This window comes from Ranitomeya variabilis, chromosome 8 (genome assembly GCF_051348905.1).
Source record: "Ranitomeya variabilis isolate aRanVar5 chromosome 8, aRanVar5.hap1, whole genome shotgun sequence".
NCBI classification, from domain to species: Eukaryota; Metazoa; Chordata; class Amphibia; order Anura; family Dendrobatidae; genus Ranitomeya; species Ranitomeya variabilis.
In genome coordinates, this window is record NC_135239.1 from 77,730,675 (window position 1) to 77,758,500 (window position 27,826).

Consider the following 27,826-nt stretch of genomic DNA (forward strand, 5'->3'; position numbering starts at 1 on the left):
CGAAAATGATGAACGATGACGATTACTGGTTGGCCTGCCTCCTTGATCCACGCTATAAAGGCAAATTGCAAAATATTATGCCACATGAGAACTTGGAACTAATATTAGCAACCAAACAATCAACTCTTGTTGACCGTTTGCTTCAGGCATTCCCAGCACACAGCGCACGTGATCGTTCTCACACAAGCTCCAGGGGGCAGCAGACTAGGAGTGTTAGGGGTGCACACATCAGAAGTGGCGTTGGACAGAGGGGTTTTCTGACCAGGTTGTGGAGTGATTTTGCTATGACCGCAGACAGGACAGGTACTGCTGCATCAATTGAAAGTGACAGGAGACAACATTTGTCCAGTATGGTTACTAACTATTTTTCATCCCTTATCGATGTTCTCCCTCAACCGTCATTCCCATTTGATTACTGGGCCTCCAAATTAGACACCTGGCCAGAATTGGCAGAATATGCATTGCAGGAGCTTGCTTGCCCGGCAGCAAGTGTCCTATCAGAAAGAGTATTCAGTGCTGCAGGTTCAATATTAACCGAAAAAAGGACTCGTCTGGCTACCCAAAATGTTGACGATCTAACATTCATTAAAATGAACCACAACTGGATTTCGAAATCTTTTGCCCCACCTTGCCCGGCCGACACCTAGCTTTCCTATGAAAAGCTCTTGCCTGTGAATTACTTTTCTAATGTCTAATTTGCTGCAGCTGATTGTACAGCATACGACATGTTTACACCTCCCTAAATGGCAAAACTCCCCACACGGGGCCGTGGTATCGCGACTTGGCGCAAGCACCCGTGAGACTGCTGTTTGTCTGAAGAGGTGGGTGTGCTCGCTTTTGGTTGACGGCATTGCTACTGGGTCCCTCATAGTACAATGTAGTGTCTCTGGCGGTGGTGGTGCGCACCCAACGTCAGACACACCGTTGTAACATGAGGGGCCCTGGGGCGGTCCCGCCGGCCTCAAGAGAGTTCCCCCCTACCCCAGCTCAAAATGTGCTCTACCACGTGCAAAATTATGTCGCACAGCTCCACCAATCTTTAGTCTATTCGCTGACATCATTCAATGTCTGGCACTGACAATACAAATTTGTAGACATCTATGATGCAACTTAAAGTAGTCTGTGTCTGTGTCCTATATTGGCACCATTAAATAGTTACTGCCAAATTACTATGTCAGAAACTCAGTAGATGAGCCCACCCCTGTACCTAAGTATGCCACCTTTTTTTTTTGTTTTGGTTGTTTTGCGAGACATTAACATCTATTTATATTTTGGGAGTACTGGGACAGACACTCCTTGCACTACTCCTCCACTCACCACCAAGCTGCCTGTGTATCCATGTAACCGCTGTAAAACTGCCATGAGCCTATTGTTTGTTATTTTAGGCCTTTGATAGCCTGTCTGCGGTCCCTACTTTAAATACTCCTCCACTGACCACCAAGCTGCCTGCCCGTGTATCCATGTAACCGCTGTGAAACTGCCATGAGCCTATTGTTTGTTATGTTAGGCCTTTGATAGCCTGTCTGCGGTCCCTACTTTAAATACTCCTCCACTGACCAGACCACTGCTGCCCGTGTACCCCTGGAACCAATTATAAAGTGCCTACAGCCAGCCCATTTTCTTATGTTAGGCCTTTGAAGCCTGTCTGCGGTCCCTACTTTAAATACTCCTCCACTGACCAGACCACTGCTGCCCGTGTACCCCTGGAACCAATTATAAAGTGCCTACAGCCAGCCCATTTTCTTATGTTAGGCCTTTGAAGCCTGTCTGCGGTCCCTACTTTAAATACTCCTCCACTCACCACCACCAAGCTGCCTGCCCGTGTATCCATGTAACCGCTGTGAAACTGCCATGAGCCTATTGTTTGTTATTTTAGGCCTTTGATAGCCTGTCTGCGGTCCCTACTTTAAATACTCCTCCACTCACCACCAAGCTGCCTGTGTATCCATGTAACCGCTGTAAAACTGCCATGAGCCTATTGTTTGTTATTTTAGGCCTTTGATAGCCTGTCTGCGGTCCCTACTTTAAATACTCCTCCACTGACCAGACCACTGCTGCCCGTGTACCCCTGGAACCAATTATAAAGTGCCTACAGCCAGCCCATTTTCTTATGTTAGGCCTTTGAAGCCTGTCTGCGGTCCCTACTTTAAATACTCCTCCACTGACCAGACCACTGCTGCCCGTGTACCCCTGGAACCAATTATAAAGTGCCTACAGCCAGCCCATTTTCTTATGTTAGGCCTTTGAAGCCTGTCTGCGGTCCCTACTTTAAATACTCCTCCACTCACCACCACCAAGCTGCCTGCCCGTGTATCCATGTAACCGCTGTGAAACTGCCATGAGCCTATTGTTTGTTATTTTAGGCCTTTGATAGCCTGTCTGCGGTCCCTACTTTAAATACTCCTCCACTCACCACCAAGCTGCCTGTGTATCCATGTAACCGCTGTAAAACTGCCATGAGCCTATTGTTTGTTATTTTAGGCCTTTGATAGCCTGTCTGCGGTCCCTACTTTAAATACTCCTCCACTGACCAGACCACTGCTGCCCGTGTACCCCTGGAACCAATTATAAAGTGCCTACAGCCAGCCCATTTTCTTATGTTAGGCCTTTGAAGCCTGTCTGCGGTCCCTACTTTAAATACTCCTCCACTGACCAGACCACTGCTGCCCGTGTACCCCTGGAACCAATTATAAAGTGCCTACAGCCAGCCCATTTTCTTATGTTAGGCCTTTGAAGCCTGTCTGCGGTCCCTACTTTAAATACTCCTCCACTCACCACCACCAAGCTGCCTGCCCGTGTATCCATGTAACCGCTGTGAAACTGCCATGAGCCTATTGTTTGTTATTTTAGGCCTTTGATAGCCTGTCTGCGGTCCCTACTTTAAATACTCCTCCACTGACCAGACCACTGCTGCCCGTGTACCCCTGGAACCAATTATAAAGTGCCTACAGCCAGCCCATTTTCTTATGTTAGGCCTTTGAAGCCTGTCTGCGGTCCCTACTTTAAATACTCCTCCACTGACCAGACCACTGCTGCCCGTGTACCCCTGGAACCAATTATAAAGTGCCTACAGCCAGCCCATTTTCTTATGTTAGGCCTTTGAAGCCTGTCTGCGGTCCCTACTTTAAATACTCCTCCACTCACCACCACCAAGCTGCCTGCCCGTGTATCCATGTAACCGCTGTGAAACTGCCATGAGCCTATTGTTTGTTATTTTAGGCCTTTGATAGCCTGTCTGCGGTCCCTACTTTAAATACTCCTCCACTCACCACCAAGCTGCCTGTGTATCCATGTAACCGCTGTAAAACTGCCATGAGCCTATTGTTTGTTATTTTAGGCCTTTGATAGCCTGTCTGCGGTCCCTACTTTAAATACTCCTCCACTGACCACCAAGCTGCCTGCCCGTGTATCCATGTAACCGCTGTGAAACTGCCATGAGCCTATTGTTTGTTATGTTAGGCCTTTGATAGCCTGTCTGCGGTCCCTACTTTAAATACTCCTCCACTGACCAGACCACTGCTGCCCGTGTACCCCTGGAACCAATTATAAAGTGCCTACAGCCAGCCCATTTTCTTATGTTAGGCCTTTGAAGCCTGTCTGCGGTCCCTACTTTAAATACTCCTCCACTGACCAGACCACTGCTGCCCGTGTACCCCTGGAACCAATTATAAAGTGCCTACAGCCAGCCCATTTTCTTATGTTAGGCCTTTGAAGCCTGTCTGCGGTCCCTACTTTAAATACTCCTCCACTGACCAGACCACTGCTGCCCGTGTACCCCTGGAACCAATTATAAAGTGCCTACAGCCAGCCCATTTTCTTATGTTAGGCCTTTGAAGCCTGTCTGCGGTCCCTACTTTAAATACTCCTCCACTCACCACCACCAAGCTGCCTGCCCGTGTATCCATGTAACCGCTGTGAAACTGCCATGAGCCTATTGTTTGTTATTTTAGGCCTTTGATAGCCTGTCTGCGGTCCCTACTTTAAATACTCCTCCACTCACCACCAAGCTGCCTGTGTATCCATGTAACCGCTGTAAAACTGCCATGAGCCTATTGTTTGTTATTTTAGGCCTTTGATAGCCTGTCTGCGGTCCCTACTTTAAATACTCCTCCACTCACCACCAAGCTGCCTGCCCGTGTATCCATGTAACCGCTGTGAAACTGCCATGAGCCTATTGTTTGTTATGTTAGGCCTTTGATAGCCTGTCTGCGGTCCCTACTTTAAATACTCCTCCACTGACCAGACCACTGCTGCCCGTGTACCCCTGGAACCAATTATAAAGTGCCTACAGCCAGCCCATTTTCTTATGTTAGGCCTTTGAAGCCTGTCTGCGGTCCCTACTTTAAATACTCCTCCACTGACCAGACCACTGCTGCCCGTGTACCCCTGGAACCAATTATAAAGTGCCTACAGCCAGCCCATTTTCTTATGTTAGGCCTTTGAAGCCTGTCTGCGGTCCCTACTTTAAATACTCCTCCACTCACCACCACCAAGCTGCCTGCCCGTGTATCCATGTAACCGCTGTGAAACTGCCATGAGCCTATTGTTTGTTATTTTAGGCCTTTGATAGCCTGTCTGCGGCCCCTACTTGCAATACTCCTCCACTGACCACAATGCTGCCTGGAGTGCCTGCCTGTGTATCCATGTAACCGATGTAAAACTGCCATGACTGCCTACTGTTTGTTATTTTAGGCCTTTGATAGCCTGTCTGCAGCCCCTACTTGCAATACTCCTCCACTGACCACACCAATGCTGCCCGTGTACCCCTGGAACCTATTTAAAAGTTCATAGAGCCTAGTTATATATTTTATTTACTATTAATAAGGCCATGATGGACTACGCTGTACCACGCTACAAGCTAACCAGTCGACACTTCTTTTGCGAGAAAAGCCATCCCAACCCTCCACCAGCATGTAGAAGACCGCATTGTCCATGCACTCTGGCAATCTGTGAGTACAAAGGTGCACCTGACAACAGACGCATGGACCTGTAGGCATGGCCACGGAAGATTACGTGTCCATTACGGCGCAATGGGTTAATGTGGTGGATGCATGGTCCACAGGGGACAGCCTACTAAGTCTGTCTGCAGTCCCTAATTCAAATTGTCCTCCACTGTCTAAATCGGAACTTCCACCTTCTGGCTTTCGGCCTATAGTATCAGAAATTAAACTGCATTTGGCCTTCAACTTTGGTTAGGGCCTACTAACGGCTTCTGCCCCTCCCTGGTGTTGTCCTCAACTAAATAAAGCTGAGCTTCAACCTTCCGGCTCTCATTATGTGGTTTTAAAAAAAAAAATGGTGGTTAGGGCCTACTAACGGCTTCTGCCCCTCCCTGGTGTTGTCCTCAACTAAATAAAGCTGAGCTTCAACCTTCCGGCTCTCATTAAGTGGTTTTAAAACAAAAATGGTGGTTAGGGCCTACTAACGGCTTCTGCCCCTCCCTGGTGTTGTCCTCAACTAAATAAAGCTGAGCTTCAACCTTCCGGCTCTCATTATGTGGTTTTAAAAAAAAAAATGGTGGTTAGGGCCTACTAACGGCTTCTGCCCCTCCCTGGTGTTGTCCTCAACTAAATAAAGCTGAGCTTCAACCTTCCGGCTCTCATTAAGTGGTTTTAAAAAAAAAAATGGTGGTTAGGGCCTACTAACGGCTTCTGCCCCTCCCTGGTGTTGTCCTCAACTAAATAAAGCTGAGCTTCAACCTTCCGGCTCTCATTAAGTGGTTTTAAAACAAAAATGGTGGTTAGGGCCTACTAACGGCTTCTGCCCCTCCCTGGTGTTGTCCTCAACTAAATAAAGCTGAGCTTCAACCTTCCGGCTCTCATTATGTGATTTTAAAAAAAAAAATGGTGGTTAGGGCCTACTAACGGCTTCTGCCCCTCCCTGGTGTTGTCCTCAACTAAATAAAGCTGAGCTTCAACCTTCCGGCTCTCATTAAGTGGTTTTAAAACAAAAATGGTGGTTAGGGCCTACTAACGGCTTCTGCCCCTCCCTGGTGTTGTCCTCAACTAAATAAAGCTGAGCTTCAACCTTCCGGCTCTCATTAAGTGGTTTTAAAACAAAAATGGTGGTTAGGGCCTACTAACGGCTTCTGCCCCTCCCTGGTGTTGTCCTCAACTAAATAAAGCTGAGCTTCAACCTTCCGGCTCTCATTATGTGGTTTTAAAAAAAAAAATGGTGGTTAGGGCCTACTAACGGCTTCTGCCCCTCCCTGGTGTTGTCCTCAACTAAATAAAGCTGAGCTTCAACCTTCCGGCTCTCATTAAGTGGTTTTAAAACAAAAATGGTGGTTAGGGCCTACTAACGGCTTCTGCCCCTCCCTGGTGTTGTCCTCAACTAAATAAAGCTGAGCTTCAACCTTCCGGCTCTCATTATGTGGTTTTAAAAAAAAAAATGGTGGTTAGGGCCTACTAACGGCTTCTGCCCCTCCCTGGTGTTGTCCTCAACTAAATAAAGCTGAGCTTCAACCTTCCGGCTCTCATTAAGTGGTTTTAAAACAAAAATGGTGGTTAGGGCCTACTAACGGCTTCTGCCCCTCCCTGGTGTTGTCCTCAACTAAATAAAGCTGAGCTTCAACCTTCCGGCTCTCATTATGTGGTTTTAAAACAAAAATGGTGGTTAGGGCCTACTAACGGCTTCTGCCCCTCCCTGGTGTTGTCCTCAACTAAATAAAGCTGAGCTTCAACCTTCCGGCTCTCATTAAGTGGTTTTAAAACAAAAATGGTGGTTAGGGCCTACTAACGGCTTCTGCCCCTCCCTGGTGTTGTCCTCAACTAAATAAAGCTGAGCTTCAACCTTCCGGCTCTCATTATGTGGTTTTAAAACAAAAATGGTGGTTAGGGCCTACTAACGGCTTCTGCCCCTCCCTGGTGTTGTCCTCAACTAAATAAAGCTGAGCTTCAACCTTCCGGCTCTCATTAAGTGGTTTTAAAACAAAAATGGTGGTTAGGGCCTACTAACGGCTTCTGCCCCTCCCTGGTGTTGTCCTCAACTAAATAAAGCTGAGCTTCAACCTTCCGGCTCTCATTATGTGGTTTTAAAAAAAAAAATGGTGGTTAGGGCCTACTAACGGCTTCTGCCCCTCCCTGGTGTTGTCCTCAACTAAATAAAGCTGAGCTTCAACCTTCCGGCTCTCATTAAGTGGTTTTAAAAAAAAAATGGTGGTTAGGGCCTACTAACGGCTTCTGCCCCTCCCTGGTGTTGTCCTCAACTAAATAAAGCTGAGCTTCAACCTTCCGGCTCTCATTAAGTGGTTTTAAAACAAAAATGGTGGTTAGGGCCTACTAACGGCTTCTGCCCCTCCCTGGTGTTGTCCTCAACTAAATAAAGCTGAGCTTCAACCTTCCGGCTCTCATTAAGTGGTTTTAAAACAAAAATGGTGGTTAGGGCCTACTAACGGCTTCTGCCCCTCCCTGGTGTTGTCCTCAACTAAATAAAGCTGAGCTTCAACCTTCCGGCTCTCATTATGTGGTTTTAAAAAAAAAAATGGTGGTTAGGGCCTACTAACGGCTTCTGCCCCTCCCTGGTGTTGTCCTCAACTAAATAAAGCTGAGCTTCAACCTTCCGGCTCTCATTAAGTGGTTTTAAAACAAAAATGGTGGTTAGGGCCTACTAACGGCTTCTGCCCCTCCCTGGTGTTGTCCTCAACTAAATAAAGCTGAGCTTCAACCTTCCGGCTCTCATTATGTGGTTTTAAAAAAAAAAATGGTGGTTAGGGCCTACTAACGGCTTCTGCCCCTCCCTGGTGTTGTCCTCAACTAAATAAAGCTGAGCTTCAACCTTCCGGCTCTCATTAAGTGGTTTTAAAACAAAAATGGTGGTTAGGGCCTACTAACGGCTTCTGCCCCTCCCTGGTGTTGTCCTCAACTAAATAAAGCTGAGCTTCAACCTTCCGGCTCTCATTATGTGGTTTTAAAAAAAAAAATGGTGGTTAGGGCCTACTAACGGCTTCTGCCCCTCCCTGGTGTTGTCCTCAACTAAATAAAGCTGAGCTTCAACCTTCCGGCTCTCATTAAGTGGTTTTAAAACAAAAATGGTGGTTAGGGCCTACTAACGGCTTCTGCCCCTCCCTGGTGTTGTCCTCAACTAAATAAAGCTGAGCTTCAACCTTCCGGCTCTCATTATGTGGTTTTAAAAAAAAAAATGGTGGTTAGGGCCTACTAACGGCTTCTGCCCCTCCCTGGTGTTGTCCTCAACTAAATAAAGCTGAGCTTCAACCTTCCGGCTCTCATTAAGTGGTTTTAAAACAAAAATGGTGGTTAGGGCCTACTAACGGCTTCTGCCCCTCCCTGGTGTTGCCCTCAACTAAATAAAGCTGAGCTTCAACCTTCTGCTCCAAATTACCATTTTAAAAAATGCAATAGGCTTTTCCGGCCTACTAAAGGTGTCTGCCACTCCCTGGTGTTGTCCTCAACTGAACAAAGCTGAGCTTCCACATTCTGGCTTTCGCCCTATACTATCAGATATTAAACTGCATTTGGCCTACTAGTGTGGTTAGGCCCTTGAAACAGTGTCTGCTGCTCTTGGGTTTGCTACTCCACTGAACAAAGCAATGCCGCCTGTTTAGTCCTGTTACCAATTTTGAACTGCATGTAGCCTACTTTATTCTTTGGCCCTATATCTGTTTCCTCCTCATCCTGCCCATTGCCCAGCCACTGCTAAATGAGTCTGCTGGTACATTGACCTAGACCACTACATTCCCCTTGTACTCTACACAGCCAGAATCTGTCCCTGCTGAAAGTAAGGTTCCCCTTCCCGCATGTTATACCACCTTACACAGGGACAAAGAGGAAGGTGCAGATGAAAGTGCAGGTTCCTTCATCAGGTGGGGGGGCATACTCGTTGGCGACGTCACTGGCACAGGGCCCCTCAGAGTACGCAAAAGTGTCGCTGCTGGTGGGAGGCGCCCCCGCCATGCAAACACACCGCCGTACTTTGAGGGGCCCTGTGCCAGTGGCAATGCGAACGAGTGGGCCCCCCCCCTGCTTGCTCAGGATCACAGCACTTGCAACTTTTAAATACTTACCTTTCCCTGCAACACCGCCGTGACGTAGTCCGCATTTCCTGGGCCCACGAAAAACTTGAGCCGGCCCTACTCCCCCCACAACTTTTGCCAAATGACCCCCAATTCCCTATGCCCAACTATTATTATAAAGTTAATTAAGATTGACAAGCTTCAGAAACAAGAATGGATGTTTTTGGCATTAAAATGGGCACTGTAGGTGTTTTCCTGGCCTCCACTCACTGCCGACTATGCTTCCCCATTGACTTGCATTGGGTTTCGTGTTTCGGTCGATCCCCGACTTTTAGCGATAATCGGCCGACTGCACTCGACTCGACTCTGGACAAAATCGGGTTTCCCAAAACCCTACTCGATCTTAAAAAAATGAAAGTCGCTCAACCCTAGTCCTCAGCAGTGCGGCATTTTCGGTGCCAAGGATGCTATGAGAGAAGGACCTGCCATGATGACATCATGGTCATGTGACCGCGACGTCATCATAGGTCCTGCGCTCATACCAACCCTGGGACCGGAAGCTGCCGCGTGCACCGCACACCGGCGCCAGGACTTCAAGGGGCCTTCGGAAGGTGAGTATATGTTTATTTTTTATTTTAAGTCTTTTTTAACCACGCATATAGTGCCCACATTGCTATATAGTATGTGGGCTGTGTTACATACTGCATGGGCTCTGTTATATACTACATCTCTGTGATATATACCATGTAGCTGGGCAATATACAAAGTGACTGTCCAATATACTACGTGGCCGTGCAATATACTGCGTGCTCTGTTATATACTACGTAGCTGTGCAATATACTATGTGGCTGTGTTGGTTCTGTTATATACTACGTCGACTGTGCAATATACTATGTAGCTATGCAATATACTACGTGCCTCTACAATATACTACGTGGCTATGTTATATACTACGTGGCTCTGCTATATACTACGTTGCTGACCAATATACTACATAGCTGTGCAATACACTACGTAGCTATGCAATACACTACGTGACTGTGTTATAGACTATGTGGCTGTGCAATATACTACGTGCCTGTGCAATATACTACGTGGCTCTACAATATACTACGTGGCTATGTTATATACTACGTGGCTCTGCTATATACTATGTGGATGACCAATATACTACATACCTGTGCAATACACTACGTGGCTATGTTATATACTATGTGGCTGTGTTACATACTACGTAGCTCTGTTATATACTATGTAGCTATGTTATATACTACGTCGGTTGTGTTATATACTACTTCACTGTGCAATATAGTACATAGCCTGTGCTATATACTACCTACATATTCTAGAATACCCGATACGTTAGAATCGGGCCACCATCTGGTTGACTTATAATGGGGGAGTCAGATCTGGACTATGGAGCAATGTAGTGCATGCTGTGATATAGTACACGTAGACAGGGTCGAACTGGATTGTCTGGGACCCACCCGGAGAATGGACTCTAGGGGTCCACCCTACTGCTATATGCAAATATCTGTCAGTCGTTATCCCCTTTATAGTGGAGCATCGGCTGTACAATACAGGAGGCTCCTGCACATCTACTGTGCGCCCCCATAACTGGGATGTATAATTACGGTAGCTTACATTAATGGGGTTCTTTGGTTAAAACAAGTTATCACCAATCCATGGGCTCCATAGGATAGGTGATCGCTTATGTCCGACCATTAATAACTGCACCGATTGAAGAATAAGGAAGTTTTATCATTGATAGGACACTTAATCCCATTTTAAAATGGAGCTGCAGGTGGGATATCTGACAGCAGCTCCATTCATTCTCTCTGGGGAATCTAGAAAAAAACAAGTGCAGCCACTGAGGGAATGAATACATCAGTGGTCAAGTCGGACATTCCACTCCAGTCTAATGGGGATAAAAAGATCCACATTTTGCTGAATGGGTACAAGCAGTCAGATCCCCAATCAATACATTATCACTTATCCTGTGGATAGGTGATTACTTTTTTCCTCAGGAAACCCCTGTTTGTAAGTGCATCTCTGCTGCTGTGTTCCAAGTATCTAATCTCTAATGGAAATAAAGAATCTTCTCCTAATTAATATCAGAGAGAACAAATGACTGCCATACACCGCACAGTCCCCTATACTAAGACAAATACCACCACATACTGGAAGAAATATAACCACACCATGACCAAACAACATGGTTGTTGTTGGACTATCCTGGTCCCTTGTACTGCCCCCCATATATCCATCCTGGCACCCCATATGTATCCATCCACCCCCTTGTCTTGTCCTGCCCCCTATATCTCCATCTTGGCCCCCCATATGTGTCCATCTGGCCCCTTGTCCTGCCCTTCCATATGTATTCATCCAGCCCCTTGTCCTACCCCGATATGTATCCATCCGGGCCCGCCATATGTATCCATCCTGGCCCCCTTCCCCCATGTGTACATCCATCCTGGCCCCCTTCCCCCATATGTGTATCCATCCTGGCCCCCATCCCCCCGAAAGTGTATCCATCCTGGCCCTTTTCCCCCAGTATGTGAATCCATCCTGGCGCCCTTCCCCAATATGTGTATCCATCCTGGCACCCTTCGCCCCATATGTGTATCCATCCTGGCCCCCTACCCCCACATGTGTACCCATCCAGGCCCCCTTCCCCAATATGTGTATCCATCCTGGCCTCCTTCCCCCCGTATGTATGTTCATCCTGGCCAGCTTGCACCCGTATGTTTATCCATCCAGGCCCCCTTCCCCCATATGTGTATCCATCCTGGCCCCTTCCCCCATATGTGTATCCACCCTGGCCCCCTTCTGCCAGTATGTGTATCCATCCTGGCCCCCAATATGTATCCATCCTGGCCCGCCATATGTATCCATCCTGGCCCCCCGTATGTGTATCCATCCTGGTCCCCTTCCCAAAGTATTTGTATCCATCCTGGCCCCCTACCCCTCATATGTGCATCCTGTGTATCCATCCAGGCCCCCTTCCCCCAGTATGTTTATCCCTCCTGGCCCCCTTCCCCCGTGTGTACATCCATCCTGGCCCCCTTCCCCCATATGTGTATCCATCCTGGCCCCCTTCCCCCATATATGTATCCATCCTGGCCTCCTTCCCCCAGTATGTGTATCCATCCTGGTCCCCTTCCCCCTGTATGTGTATCCATCCTGGTCCCCTTCCCCCTGTATGTGTATCCATCCTGACCCCCATCCCCCCGAAAGTGTATCCATCCTGGCCCTTTTCCCCCAGTATGTGTATCCATCCAGGCCCCCTTCCCCAATATGTGTATCCATCCTGGCCCCCTTCGTCCCATATGTGTATCCATCCTGGCCTGCTTCCCCCAGTATTTGTATCCATCCTGGCCCCCTACCCCCGCATGTGTATCCATCCTGGCCTCCTTCCCTAATATGTGTATCCATCCTGGCCTCCTTCCCCCCGTTTGTATGTTCATCCTGGCCAGCTTGCCTCCGTATGTTTATCCATCCAGGCCCCCTTCCCCCCATATGTGTATCCATCCTGGCCCCCTTCCCCCATATGTGTATCCACCCTGGCCCCCTTCTCCCAGTATGTGCATCCATCCTGACACCTTCCCTTAGTATGTGTATCCATCCTGGCCCCCTTACCCCTGTATGTTTATTCATCCTGGCCCCCATCCCCCGTAAGTGTATCCATCCTGGCCCTTTTCCTCCAATATGTGTATACATCTTGGCCCTCTCCCCCATATGTGTATCCATCCTGGCCCCCTTCCCCCGTATGTATATACATCCTGGCCCCCTTCCCCCGTATGTATATCCATCCTGGCCCCCTTCCCCCGTATGTATATCCATCCTGGCCCCCTTCCCCATAAGAGAGAGAAAAAACAAAATCATTCCTCTTACCTGCCTGTGCTCACGGCGGCGTCCTTCTCCTCTGCAGGTTGGCGTGCTCATAGTAAAATGGCCGCCGACAGGGCGGTGGTGAATGTGTGTGCCCGTCACATGCGGTACATGACACTAACATCTTACGCTAGTGACGACAGGCGCACACTTGCCAGTATCTATCGGGACGCACGCCGCAGTGGTTCAGGTAATAAATGCTGTGTGGGCACGCCCCTGCACATACGTGGCCTGTGCTTTTAAAGGGACCGTGCCCCTAAAAACAGCAGACTTTTCTGTTTTTCTTCCCATCTCCTCCTCCTCTCCTTCCCAAAGCCAAGGGCCCACAGGGGATTTCCCTGGTACCCCGCCAGATCAGGCCGACCCTGCAAGCAGACTATCGGCCAGGTATAAAAATGCTTATGGGATCTACACCAGTGAGTTACACTCGTCAGTATGCTGTCTATAGGTGATCAGTTTTACATAAGGACAATATCCAGATGTTTAATGCGCTCGTCTGAACGATCCCTTAATGAAGGAGATTTATTTCATTCTCATTAGTGTCATGTTTTGTGTGGTATTTCCTTTCTTTTTAACTGTTTTGCCTATTTGGACTTCATCAGATTCACTGGACAATATCTGTATCTTTAAAGGGAACCTGTCACCTGAATTTGGCGGGACCGGTTTTCGGTCATATGGGTGGGGTTTTCGGGTGTTTGATTTCACCCTTTCCTTACCCGCTGGCTGCATGCTGGCTGCAATATTGGATTGAAGTTCATTCTCTGTCCTCCGTAGTACACGCCTGCGCGAGGCAATCTTGCCTTGCGCACGCGCAGTATGCTTTGCCCAACTGCGGGCAAAGCCGAAAAGCATTACTGTGCATTTGCAGGCGCATTATGTCCCGGAACACAACAAAATACTTCCGGGACATAGTGCGCCGGTGCATGCACACTAATGCTTTTCGGCTTTGCCCGCAGTTGGGCAAATCATACTGCGCGTGCGCAAGGCAAGATTGCCTTGCGCAGGTGTGTACTACGGAGGACAGAGAATGAACTTCAATCCAATATTGCGGCCAGCATGCAGCCAGCGGGTAAGGAAAGGGTGAATCAAACACCCGAAAACTCCGCCCATATGACGGAAAACTGGTCCCGCCAAATTCAGGTGACAGGTTCCCTTTAATAAAATAGTTAAAGCGGGATGGTGCCAGTGTCAAGAAGTGTTCCTTTTCAAATAAAGTATTTTTATATATTGATTTACACTTTATTACAGACAGTATTAACACATTGTTTATTGTCACCCAAAGGCAGAATTCCTCCCTCACTAGAATGTTACCACCAGTAGCGTAGCTATCGGGGGCAGAGGGGGTGGTTGCCTTGGGCCCCGTGCTCTGAGGGGGCCCACCCGGAGCAATGTTACTGTAGCTGTGTCCGTGTGCACAGTATGCAAAAACAGTTACATTCTGTGGCAGAGCAGGGAGAATCGATCTCCTTGCTCTGCCACCTGGCCGCTATGGGGCCACTGAGCAGGTGGGGCGGCCTGGTGCAAGCAGTGACCCCCCACCCGCCATCGCAAGTGCAACTGTATGCCAATACAGCTGACCACATTAATGAGAGAGGGAGCACTATTCTCCCTCTCCCATCATCCCCTTCTTAGCATCTGACATCACAGACGCAGACACTGACAGGGGGTCGCGATGACATCACTACTCAGTGCCCGCTGTTTGGAGATGTGTGGGTCCTCAGAGCTGTGGAGGAATGAGAAGAGATGGCTCAGGTGAGTATTGGATTTATTTATTTTTATGGGGGCTGCCTTATACTATACAGAGTCTACAGAGTCTACCTATGGGGGCTGCCTTGTATTATACAGAGTCTACCTATGGGGCTGCCTTATATTATACAGAGTTTGCCTATGGAGGCTGCATTATACTATGCAGAGTCTGCCTATGGGGGCTGCCTTATACTATACAGAGTCTACCTATGGGGCTGCCTTATACTATAGAGTCTGCCTATGGGGTTTGCCTTATATTATATAGAGTCTGTCTATGGGAGCTGCCTTATACTATTCAGAGTCTGCCTATGGGGGCTGCCTTATACTATACAGAGTCTGCCTATGGGGGCTGCCTTATACTAAACAGAATCTACCTATGGGGGCTGCCTTATACTATAGAGTCTGCCTATGGGGGCTGCCTAACACTATACAGAGTATATACCTACAAGAAAGAGCCGGCTATGGATATCTGGATAAATATGCAGGAAAGCTATATCAATTATTATGCACAATATAATAGTGCATAAAGACCATGCCAACAATAGAGGTATAATGATCAATACAAAATTTGATTCAAACATTAAATACATAATTAGACAAAGATGAAAATAGGAGAAAAGCAGCTAAAAATAACTAATATGCAATGATGACAAAAGATGGTAACGATTGCACTGATAAATAACACAAGAAATCCTGCTGTGGTATTACACTGCCAGAACGTCACCGTAGATGGTACAAGATCATAATACAAAAAAGGGTTAATTATACAATGACTAGGTTAGTTGACCTTATAATACCGACTACCAAATAAGTGACAAGCATATTGAACGATCCCTAAGTGGTTTTAAAGAGCCACAAAGGTGAAACGCGCGTCGAGGCCCTCCTGCTTTGGTAGCACACCTGCATGATCCTGCAAAATGTCCCAAGGTAACAATGCCTTAACTTTATTTAGGGGGATTGCTCCTTAAAACCATTTAGGGATCGTTCAATATGCTTGTCACTTATTTGGTAGTCGGTATTATAAGGTCAACTAACCTAGTCATTGTATAATTAACCCTTTTTTGTATTATGATCTTGTACCATCTACGGTTACTTTCTGGCAGTGTAATACCGCAGCAGGATTTCTTGTGTTATTTATCAGTGCAATCGTTACCATCTTTTGTCATCATTGCATATTAGTTATTTTTAGCTGCTTTTCTCCTATTTTCATCTTTGTCTAATTATGTATTTAATTTTGAATTAAATTTTGTATTGATCATTATACCTCTATTGTTGGCATGGTCTTTATGCACTATTATATTGTGCATAATAATTGATCTAGCTTTCCTGCATATTTATCCAGATATCCATAGCCGGCTCTTTCTTGTAGGTATATATGTTATGGTATAGAGGTATGTTCTCTGTTTACCAAGAGGACGTTGTTGTATAGGTTCAATACTATACAAAGTATGCCTATGGGGGCTGCCTTATACTATACAGTGTCTGCCTATGGGGGCTGTATTACACTATAAAGTCTGCCAATGGAGGCTGCCTTATACTATAGAGTCTGCCTATGGGGGCTGTCTTATACTAAAGAGTCTTATTTTACTATCTGGTGCATTATAATATATGGAGGCTACAGTATCTAAGGAGCCATTATACATTGTGGAGATTACTGTGAGCGGGCCATCATACAGTGTTGGAGCCATCAAACCGTTTGGGGGCTACTAAGGGGTCTATGTACTCTGTGGGTGGTACTATACAGTGCTATACAATGAGGGTGCATAATACTGTATATAAGAGAGCATCATACTGTGTATAGGGGAGCTGTACCGGGGCGGAGACTCGAGACATTATTAAATGGAAGGTATTGTTATAGGGAAACTCAAGTTACTGTGACTATCAAAAGGGCACACAGAGGGCATTATTAATTTCTAGGGTGCAAAATGTGGGCACTGTTTTCAGGGCACTTGCACCTGGCATTACTATAATCTAGAGGGTTGCTTTAGAATTTAGAGGGCACAGAGAACCGCACAACAGGTGCAGTAGTATATACACATACAGGGATTGGGAACAATACTGAAAACGTGAAACTTGAAATGTGTCTTTGTTGTAATCTCTGCAGCAGAGTTGTGGCTGGAAGAAGTTGTCATGTCTGTATGGGCCAGATGGAAAAGATGGGAAAAGTGAACGATTCTATCAGAAAGAACGTCAGCGGTAAGTCACTATCTGTAACTGTGCTGTAATCTCTTATATGTTCTGTAGGACTGGTATCTACCACTGACCATATGGCGGTAATATCAATGTTGCTCTTTGTATAGAGATTATTTTCAGCAGCATCGCTGTCATCTGCTGAGGTTCTCCTCCACTATTAGGGCACGTCACCCAGTTGTAATCAGGGTTAGCTGGTTAGGGGCCCACTCAGAAGCTTCTCTCCCAAAACCCAGCTACGCCTCTGGTTACCACTTAACGCATCAGGGGTATTGGGAACCTGCACTTCCAATAAACTGGCTACACAGGACATAAATGGTGATTACCTGATGATTACTCATATATCTGCTTATAAATAGCATTTCTGGATGTGACAGATTCCCTGTAAAGAATGCCATGTAATGAATCACAGAAACAGTTCTCTTTTACATTTTTTAAGTAATTTGGATAAAATCCATGAAATATCATAGTTTTATCTCCTTATATTGAGCTCACCCCACATCCCACCGTCCAGTCCTCTGCACCTCATGCGATGACTACGCCTCGGGCAATACATGGCTTATCTTCACAATGCCGTGTGACAGTGCGGAGCGCAGTGACATCAGAGACTACTTGGCGCCAGAAGCTCCAGTGTACAGTGAAGCAGGAAGAAGATGATGCACATTTTTCTACCTCTTATGTTTTTTATGCTCTGGGGGTTTAGAAAGACCCCACAACATAATAAGGAGCATTCAGTTCACATTGAAAAACTTTGATGCAAATTGAGTTTCCCTGTTACATTCGTGTCATTCCCTAATTCACTACTTGGCAGATTGGATGATCTGTAATCAGGTATAGTAGTCACTAGTGTTATAATATCAGTGTCCACCGGGTCTGAGGTCACAGATATCGTCATGAAGAACGGAACTTTGGGGATTGTGACACGTAGAATTCTCAGCATAAAACCCGTCCACACCAGCATTCCGCTGCCATTTCTCAGCGAGACACTTGTGCATTGCCGAGTTTTGGCTCCCTTGTTGGACTTTCACAAGGACTTATAGAGCAGAGACAGTAACGTCATGCCACGTTGGAGGAGAGACAGGAGGAGAGACAGGTTCCGGAATTCCGGTAATTTCAACCATTGACTTTTTATATCTGAAAACCAAATATCCCAACAAATCCATTCCCTATTAACCTCCACCTAAATCCGAAACTACGAGGGGGTCCCCAAAAGAATTAGGTATCATCCTCTGGAGCACCCCACTCTTATATCATTTGGGTACCTCCTCGTTTAATAAATGCATAAGAAAGCTACAAAAGATTAATATGGGGCAGATTTCTGATTTTGGCACATAAGCGGCCAGCAAATAATGCCTCTTAATGAATTTGGTGCATTTTCATCCAGTGACCTTTTCATCAAGGATGGAATAAGTTCCCCCATAATGGATAAATAAAGGCATCAGTGGAAGGTGCAGCTAATCTGAAATGGCTTTCTAGCCATATAATATTTTGCAGATTCTCCTCACCCCCTTTAAAAATAGAGAAACAATGAAAAAAGAAATCATGCAGTCAGGGACAAGCGTACACTATCACTACACAAACACCAATATAACCAATATTACAGCCACATATTCACCATATAGAGAATATACACAAGCTCCATATAAGAGCCGATCATTTATCACAGCTGACTGCACAAGGAAATACATTTGCCCAATGGTTTGTTCCAACAATGACAATTCTTCCATCACAAATTATTCATTTTCTCAGAATTAATAAACTTGCTTCTTCTCATTCTTCATAAGAAAATGGAATCTGTAGGCAGGCTTTTGCTACCTCACCTGACAGCAGCATGATGTAGGGACAGAGACCCTGATTCCAACATTGTGTCATTTACTGTTCTTTTACTAGTACTAATCTACTAGATCTCTGAATGCTGGTTATACACAGCTCAGCATTCATAGCACTGCTGCATCTACAGCAGCGTAAACAGGGATTTTATTAAAACTGCACCAAGATTATATCTGCACTATTTGTTTTCCAGGACCCTTTAATAACAGTAGTCAGCTCTATGGAAGAAGGAATGGACACTCAAGTACAACATTTCCACCCAGTTTTGTACACAGTTCCAGTTTCCAGAACATCAGAATGACAATCTATAATGACTACTATACAGGGAATGAATCGGACAACCAATCAGACCAGAGGACTGAGCCGGCCCGCTGTGATACCCCAGTAGCCGCACCCTCGGATACCAGCAGAGGAAGTGAGACAGAAAATTGCCCGATATGCTTAGATGTCCTACAAGGAGACATCACTTCTTTATTGTGCAGACATTCATTCCACACTACATGTCTAAACACATGGCTTCTCGAACATCAGACGTGCCCCCTGTGCCGTGCAGTTATCACCAGCCAACACGAGGTATGTATACTTGGTGCGTTGATGGGGGGCTGTTACTAATAGTACTTGGTGTCCCCTGATGGAACAGGGATATAAAATATAGTGTAATTATTAGAGTTCTGCCGTCTCTCGCTCATAGTCAGGACAAGTAAGACATGCCATCTAATGGTGCTACTCACCTAATAAGAATTCCAGAGAGATCTAATTGGGAACATTTATACTATTTGTATTTCAGGAGCCCATGCTGCCAGGAGAAGTAATGGAAGATCAAGGACACCAACATCTTGACACAGTTTTTCACGTGTTCATATATCAGAACATTACAGTGAGGATCTACAATGATTACTCTGCTGACAATGAATCTGCCAACCAGTCAGACAGGACCGCTATGCCACCCCAGTAGCCGCACCATCAACTGCTACTCCACAAAAGAAGATGGAAAACGGACCATTCTGTTTAGATGTTCTGCATAGGAACATTAACTATCTATAATTAAAAAAAGGTGGATTTTTTACCCACATTGGACAGAAATAATTGTTAAATATGTCTTCATTAAGCCAAGTATATTTATTTAGGTATTCTCAATGTAGGAAATTTAAAAATTATTTTGTTTATTATCCTGATATTAGATGAGAGATAACAACATTACCATCACAATGTAAAAGCAAAAGGAATAGAAGAGATAATGAGGTAAAAAAGGGAGAGGTAAGAGAAAGAGCAGAGAATGGGAGGAGCAGAGAATGGGAGGAGCGGAGAATGGGAGGAGCGGAGAATGGGAGGAGCTGAGAATGGGAGGAGCGGAGAATGGGAGGAGCGGAGAATGGGAGGAGCTGAGAATGGGAGGAGCGGAGAATGGGAGGAGCGGAGAATGGGAGGAGCTGGTGTACCGCTGCATTAGTTGGTTATCCAAGTGATAATATACCTGTATTGCAGTCACCATATTATACAGCCAGGCTTGGACTGGCCCACAGGAGAACAGGAGAATCATCCGGTGGGCCTCTGTGCAGGAGTGGGCCACCACCCTCTTATATGAGCAGTACTTGGCACAATATACTTGAATCACTTTGTACAAAGCCAACATCTTATTCATGTAACAATCTACCCAGTTCATTGTTATATAAATTTGTGATTAAGGATAATGTCACATTATTATTATTATTATTATTATTATTTATATATTACCATTAAATCCATTGCTCTGTACATTAGAAAGGGGTTATGTACAGAGTTATAGATATCATTTGCATGTAGTTGAAAAGTGGGGCCCTGGAGTTGGTTACTGGTGGGCCCTTGGCACCCCAGTCCAACACTGTATACAGAACTGTGTACATACAATTGCTCATTTTGCCTTTCTACCCAGCTAATTCTTCTGTTTTCCCTTATGTCTGTGACATCACGTGGTAAAAAACTGACTAGCTGAATCTTTCTAAGCTGTCTAAGAGCTAAATTTTCCCTGAATGAGTTTTTCTTAAAGGATTCCTGTAGGAGTGTACTTAGTCCTTGACTCCTTAACATTGTTTAGATAGATGGTACTTTACAAACTAATAACTATAGAATTCCTATAAATATATGGAGTCTCAAAACTCACAAACATAAATACGGTAAGTAAAAAAAAGATTATTTTTCTTTTTTTAATACACACAAGATAAATCTGAAGTACAGAAAAAGGTTTTAATAATAAAACGAGATAGTTATAAAATGGGGTCCAATGTGAAGACTCAAAAAGAAGTGACACAGGGAAGCAGAAAATCATGAGCACATTGCTGCACTGTTATTGATCTGATTCTACCATACAGCATGATTTACTAATCAGAATCAGATCTGTAACAGTGTAGCATTGTCAAAATTAAAGGACCAAGAATAGATACTAATATACTGTATATCAGATATATGTAGGAACCAAGGATTGTATTTAAACATGAAGTAGTCATAGTGACAATCAAATCCTACTAAGTGATGATCAAAATTAGAACACAACCCTTTGTACTAGTTAGTTCAAAAAGAAGCAATGCTTATCCATAGTCTGAAGTGTCCATGTTCAAGTTAAAGTTTTGTAAGGGCCAATAAAAGTTGAGACCTTAAGGCTACTTTCACACTTGCGTCTTATGGCGTACGTCGCAATGCGTCGTTTTGGAGAAAAAACGCATCCTGCAAAGTTGCCCGCAGGATGCATTTTTTCTCCATAGACTTGCATTAGCGATGCATTGCGACGGATTGCCACACCTTGCATCCGTCGTGCGATGGATGCGTCGTGCTTTGGCGGCCCGTCGGCACAAAAAAAGTTCCATGTAACTTTTTTTGTGCATCGCGTCCGCCATTTTCGAACTCGCATGCGCTGCTGAAACTCCGCCCCCTCCTCCCCGGACTGCAGAATGGGCAGCGGATGCGTTGTAAAACTGCATCCTCTGCCCACGTCTTGCAGTTATTTCACAGCGTCCGTCTGTACGTCGGCCCGACGCATTGCGACGGGCCCATACCGACAGATCAGTGTGAAAGTAGCCTAATCCAATAAGAATTGTTGAAGGACCGTGATCATTGGCCAGAACTGTTTTTGCTGCACTTTCCATAGTTTCATGTTTACATTGATGGTATATTACAAGCTAATAACTATAGTTATTATTATTTATTATTATAGCGCCATTTATGCTATGCGCTTTACATGTGAGGAGGGGTATACATAATAAATACAAGTACAATAATCTTAAGAATAATACCATATAATGGATCACAGAAACAGTTCTCTTTTAAGTCTTTTAGTAATTTGGATAAAACCCATGAAAAATTATAGTTTTATCTCCTTATATTGAGCTCATTATCTAGAACAGATAAATTACTATCAGTGATAATCGAGCATGCTCTGGTGTCCTCTAAGTATTTTGGCGTGCTCGGAGATTTAGTTTCTGTCGACGCAGCTGCATGATTTGCGGTTGCTGGACAGCCTGAATACGAGTGGGAATTCCCTAATAAACAGGCATTCCTCACATGTATTCAGGCTGTCTAGCAGCAGCAAATCTTGCAGCTGAGTCGACAGAAACTAAATCTCCAAGCACGCCAAAATACTCGGAGGACACCCGAGCATGCTTGTGAAAGCCCCAGCAACGAGCATACTCGCTCATCACTAATTACTATGGCTACATTTACATCTAATGTGTTACTTCTGGGATAAATATCAAATCCTTTTGTTGAGTATTGTTTTCTGTATTTTGCCATTTCCCTCTATCTAAGGCGCAGGGATGGATAATATTGCATCAGTTATAGAGGTGAGTGAATTTATCTGAGTGGAATTGAATTCTTAAATTTGACAAAAAATTTGTGTTCTCCAGAATATGGATTTTTTGCTATTTGCACCCTCCAAAATCAGAAAAACGGCGGTCAGCTGCCACCAGCATTGTACTAAACCATAGAGAACTGGCAAAATATTTAATTAAAAATAATTAATAGTCACCTCACGGCTCTCCTGTCCCGCCGCCCCCACATCCCACCGTCCAGTCCTCTGCACCTCATGTGATGACTACGCCTCAGGCAATGCATGGCTTATCTTCACAATAGAAAAACCAAAAGAAAGAAACAAGGATCCCTAAAATATAACTTTTAATGTATAAAGTTTAAAAGAGTATTCCAAAATTGGAGACAAGTAACAATAATTAAATATATAGATACCATAGGGAATAATATAAATACCAATAGTGTGTCCTGTTGGGCCCTATACATAAACTAGAGTGACCCCTACCTGACAGTGGAGGTTGGCACCCTAAGTTTCAGAGGTAGGCGCCCCCAATCTGCGGCGGCTCACCCTCCTGTCCCTTCAAATCCCTATGATCAGCTAAAAATATGTCCCAATACACCCATTGCCCATGTGAAAAAGACACAAAAAAACTTGAAAAAGAAAAAAATTGAATTTTTTTTAAAAAAAATGAAATAATAGATAGAGCTGGTATTTCCCCTAATAATAAACACTCTATTTTGTTCCAAAATAGGAGAGAATGGGAAATAATATCCCCTTTATAGAAAAATGTCCATACCAGTCTGTAGGCAAATACAGTGTAAGATTATGTACTTGTCTCATTTGTTCTGCAGTATTGTTAAGAGGAAGCAAAATAGAGTGTTTATTATTAGGGGAAATACCGCTCTATCTATTATTTCATTTTTTTCATTTTTTCCATTTTTTCTTTTTAAAGTTTTTTTGTGTTTTTTTTCAAATGGGCAATGGGTGTATTGGGACATATTTTTAGCTGATCATAGGGATTTGTATGGACAGGAGGGCGAGCCGCCACGGATTGGGGGCGCCTATTGCTGAAACTTAGGGTGCCAACCTCCACTGTCAGGTAGGGGTCACTCTAGTTTATGTATAGGGCCCAACAGGACACACTATTGGTATTTATATTATTCCCTACGGTATTTATATATTGAAATTATTGTTCCTTGTCTCCAATTTTGGATTATTCTTTTAAACTTTATACATTAAAAGTTATATTTTAGGGATCCTTGTTTCTTTCTTTTGTTTTTTTTCTGGTAATTTAGGATCTCGATTGATTTGTTTTTGGTGAACTTATCTTCACAATGCCGTGTGACAGTGCGGAGCGCAGTGACATCAGAGACCTACTTGGCTCCAGAAGCTCCAGCGTACAGAGAAGCAGGAAGAAGATGATTCGCGTTTTTCCACCTTTTAAGTTTTTTATGCTCTTGGGGTGTAGAGAAACCCCACAACATAATAAGGAGCATTCAGTTCACATTGAATAACTTTGATGCAAACTGAGTTTCCCTGTTACATTCGTGTCATTCCCTAATTCACTACTTGGCAGATTGGATGATCTGTAATCAGTTATAGTAGTCACTAGTGTTATAATATCAGTGTCCACCGGGTCTGATGTCACTGATATCGTCATGAAGAACAGAACTTTGGGGATTGTGACACGTAGAATTCTCAGCATAAAACCCGTCCACACCAGCATTCCGCTGCCATTTCTCAGCGAGACACTTGTGCATTGCGGAGTTTTGGCTCCCTTGTTGGATTTTCACAAGGACTTATACAGCAGAGACAGTAACGTCATGCCACGTTGGAGGAGAGACAGGAGGAGAGACAGGTTCCGGAATTCCGGTAATTTCAACCATTGACTTTTTATATCTGAAAACCAAATATCCCAACAAATCCATCCCTATTAAGCTCCACCTAAATCCGAAACTACGAGGGGTGTTACACGGGGTAGGGTATGTATGTGTATATATCTCAAATATACAATAAATACATTTATTGAGGCACTTCCTCTACAAGGGGGTACCCAAAAGTATTAGTTATCATCCTCTGAAGAGCCCCACCCCCTATATGACAATTCTTATTTCTTTTGGGTACGCCCTCATTTAATAAAGGCATACGAAAGCTACAAAAGATAAATATGGAGCAGATTCCTGATTTTGGCACATAAGCGGCCAGCAAATAATGTCTCTTAATGAATTTGGTGCATCTTCATCCAGTGAAGTGCAATAAATTCCCCCATAATGGATAAATAAAGGCATCAGTGGAAGGTGCAGCTAATCTGAAATGGCTTTCTAGCAATATAATATTTTGCAGATTCTCGTCACCCCCTTAAATATAGAGAAACAATGAAAAAAGAAATCATGTAGTCAGGGACAAGCGTACACTATCACTACACAAACACCAATATAACCAATTTTACAGCCATATATTCACCATATAGAGAATATACACAAGCTCCATATAAGAGCCGATCATTTATCACTGCGGACTACACAAGGAAATACATTTGCCCAATGGTTTGTTCCAACAATGAGAACTCTTCCATCAGAAATTATTCACTTTCTCTTGCTTCCTCTCTACTTCCTCATTATAAAATGGAATCTGTTAGCAGGTTTTTGCTACCCCACCTGACAGCAGCATGATGTAGAGAGAGAGACCCTGATTCCAACATTGTGTCATTTACTGTTCTGTTACTGGTATTAATCTACTAATTCTCTGAATGTTGGTTATACACAGCTCAGCATTCATAGCACCGCTGCATCTACAGCAGCGTAAACAGGGATTGTATTAAAACCGCACCAAGCTGTCAGTAAATGATACTTTGCTACTATCACGTTCTCTTCACCTATATCAGATTACATAACAATCACCTGCTGACGGATTCCCTTTAAATACAGATAATCTTGACCTTAAAATGACCTAAATTAAGCAAAATAAATCATCATAATCAATTCTATGATCTCCTTATATGCAATTCTGCCTGTGCTTTCTAGCTGTTCTCAGGCTAATGGACGAGTAACACAGGCCGCTAATGGCACCATTTACCTAATGTCACATTCCATAGAGGTCTATCATAGATTGATTATATCTGCACTATTTGTTTTCCAGGACCCTTTAATAACAGTAGTAGTCAGCTCTATGGAAGAAGGAATGGACAGTCAAGTACAATATTTCCACCCAGTTTTGTACATAGCTCCAGTTTCCAGAACATCAGAGTGACGATCTACAACAACCACTATGCTGGGAATGAATCGGACAACCAATCAGACCAGAGGACTGAGCCGGCCCCCTGTGATACCCCAGTAGCCGCACCCTCGGATACCAGCAGAGGAAGTGAGACAGAAAATTGCCCCATATGCTTAGATGTCCTACAAGGAGACATCACTTCTTTGTTGTGCAGACATTCATTCCACACTACATGTCTAGACACATGGCTTCTCGAACATCAGACGTGCCCCCTGTGCCGTGCAGTTATCACCAGCCAACACGAGGTATGTATACTTATAGGTAGATATATATATCCTTTTATCTAACGTGTATTGTGTTCCTTATTCAAAACAGTATGAAATAAAGACACCTGGTGTGAATGGCGCCCTGCGCAGAATTGCCCTTTGCTCATCTCCTTTCCTTTCTCTGCTGTGTTACCTGCACTTTCATCCCCCCTCTCTCTGGAAAGATGCAGGGTCTCTTAGGAAGCGCTGATGGTGACTAATAGTACTTGGTGCGATGATGGGGGGCTGTGACTAATAGTACTTGGTGTATTGCTGGGGGGCTGTTACTAATAGTACTTGGTGTATTGATGGGGGGATGTTACTATTAGTACTTGGTGCGATGATGGGGGCTGTGACTAATAGTACTTGGTGCGATGATGGGGGGCTGTGACTAATAGTACTTGGTGCGATGATGGGGGGCTGTGACTAATAGTACTTGGTGCGATGATGGGGGGCTGTGACTAATAGTACTTGGTGCGATGATGGGGGGCTGTGACTAATAGTACTTGGTGCGATGATGGGGGGCTGTGACTAATAGTACTTGGTGCGATGATGGGGGGCTGTGACTAATAGTACTTGGTGCGATGATGGGGGCTGTTACTATTAGTACTTGGTGCGATGATGGGGGCTGTGACTAATAGTACTTGGTGCGATGATGGGGGGCTGTGACTAATAGTACTTGGTGCGATGATGGGGGCTGTTACTATTAGTACTTGGTATATTGCTGGGGGGCTGTTACTAATAGTACTTGGTGCAATGATGGGGGCTGTTACTAATAGTACTTGGTGTATTGCTGGGGGGCTGTTACTATTAGTACTTGGTGCCCCCTGATGCCTCCTGCCACATAAGATGGAACAGGGATATAAAATACAGTGTAATTATTAGAGTTATATCTCTCGCTCATAGTCAGGACAAGTAAGACATGCCATCTAATGGTGCTACTCACCTAATAAGAATTCCAGAGAGATCTAATTGGGGAACATTTATACTATTTGTATTTCAGGAGCCCATGCTGCCAGAAGAAGTAATGGAAGAACAAGGACACCAACATCTTGGCCCAGTTTTCCACGTGTTCATATATCAGAACATTACAGTGAGGATCTACAATGATTACTCTGCTGACAATGAATCTGACAACCAGTCAGACAGGACCGCTATGCCACCCCAGTAGCCGCACCATCAACTGCTACTCCACAAAAGAAGACAGAAAGCGGACCATTCTGTTTAGAGTTCCTGCATTGTACATTAACTGTATATAATTAAACAAATTGTGGATTTTTTACCACATTGGACAAAAATTATATGCTAATATGTCTTCATTAAGCAAAGTATATTTATTTAGATATTCTCGCACAATCTAGGAAATTTCAAAAACATTTTGCTTATTATCCTGATATTAGATGAGAGATAACATTACCATCACGATGTAAAAACTAAAGGAATAGAAGAGATAATGAGGTAAAAAAGGGAGAGGTAAGAGAAGGAGCAGAGAATGGGAGGAGCGGAGAATGGGAGGAGCTGAGAATGGGAGGAGCTGAGAATGGGAGGAGCTGGTGTACCACTGCATTATTTGGTTATCCAAGTGATAGGTAGCTAATAGTGGTGAGAGAACGTGCTCGCCACTACTCGTTAGTCCCCCGAGTATCACTATGCTCGGTGTGCATGTTGAGCACTGAGTATTTCCAGGATTATTCGGAGCTCAGGTCTCCGCCCTGCAATTATGGCGCTCTTTAGAGCACCAATGACAGTGCAGGGATAGTCAGCCATGCACTGTAATGCCACAGCCATCTTTGTTGTGGTATTACAGTGATTGGCTGGCCGCACAGCGTCATGAGGTCTATTAGATACCTGTCGCCGCCCTGCTCGCTGCATTCTGCTCCGGACTTAGGGAGTGTAGG

General features: G+C 44.7%; 1 protein-coding gene and 1 long non-coding RNA gene across 4 annotated transcripts; both read left to right on the forward strand.

Moving 5' to 3' along the window:
* The first annotated feature begins 17,772 nt into the window (after positions 1 to 17,772).
* Positions 17,773 to 19,701, forward strand: LOC143787472 (uncharacterized). Its single transcript, XR_013218375.1, has 3 exons — positions 17,773 to 17,906; positions 18,823 to 19,202; positions 19,417 to 19,701. It is a non-coding gene; the product is annotated as an uncharacterized LOC143787472 (long non-coding RNA).
* Positions 19,702 to 24,144: 4,443 nt separating this feature from the next.
* LOC143788628 (uncharacterized) lies at positions 24,145 to 27,223 on the forward strand. 3 transcript variants are annotated; one of them, XR_013218688.1, is made up of 4 exons: positions 24,145 to 24,279; positions 25,546 to 25,770; positions 25,838 to 25,928; positions 26,932 to 27,223. XR_013218688.1 is itself a non-coding variant. In XM_077278427.1 (4 exons), exons 1-4 carry the CDS (start codon positions 24,231 to 24,233, stop codon positions 27,097 to 27,099), a joined length of 507 nt encoding a protein of 168 aa, XP_077134542.1. In that variant the 5' UTR covers positions 24,151 to 24,230; the 3' UTR covers positions 27,100 to 27,223. The 3 variants fall into 3 exon arrangements, 2 of the variants coding, with proteins under 2 accessions (XP_077134542.1, XP_077134541.1); XM_077278427.1 differs by having other exon boundaries at positions 24,151 to 24,279; positions 25,864 to 25,928; XM_077278426.1 differs by having other exon boundaries at positions 24,151 to 24,279; positions 25,546 to 25,928.
* Positions 27,224 to 27,826: the final 603 nt, after the last annotated feature.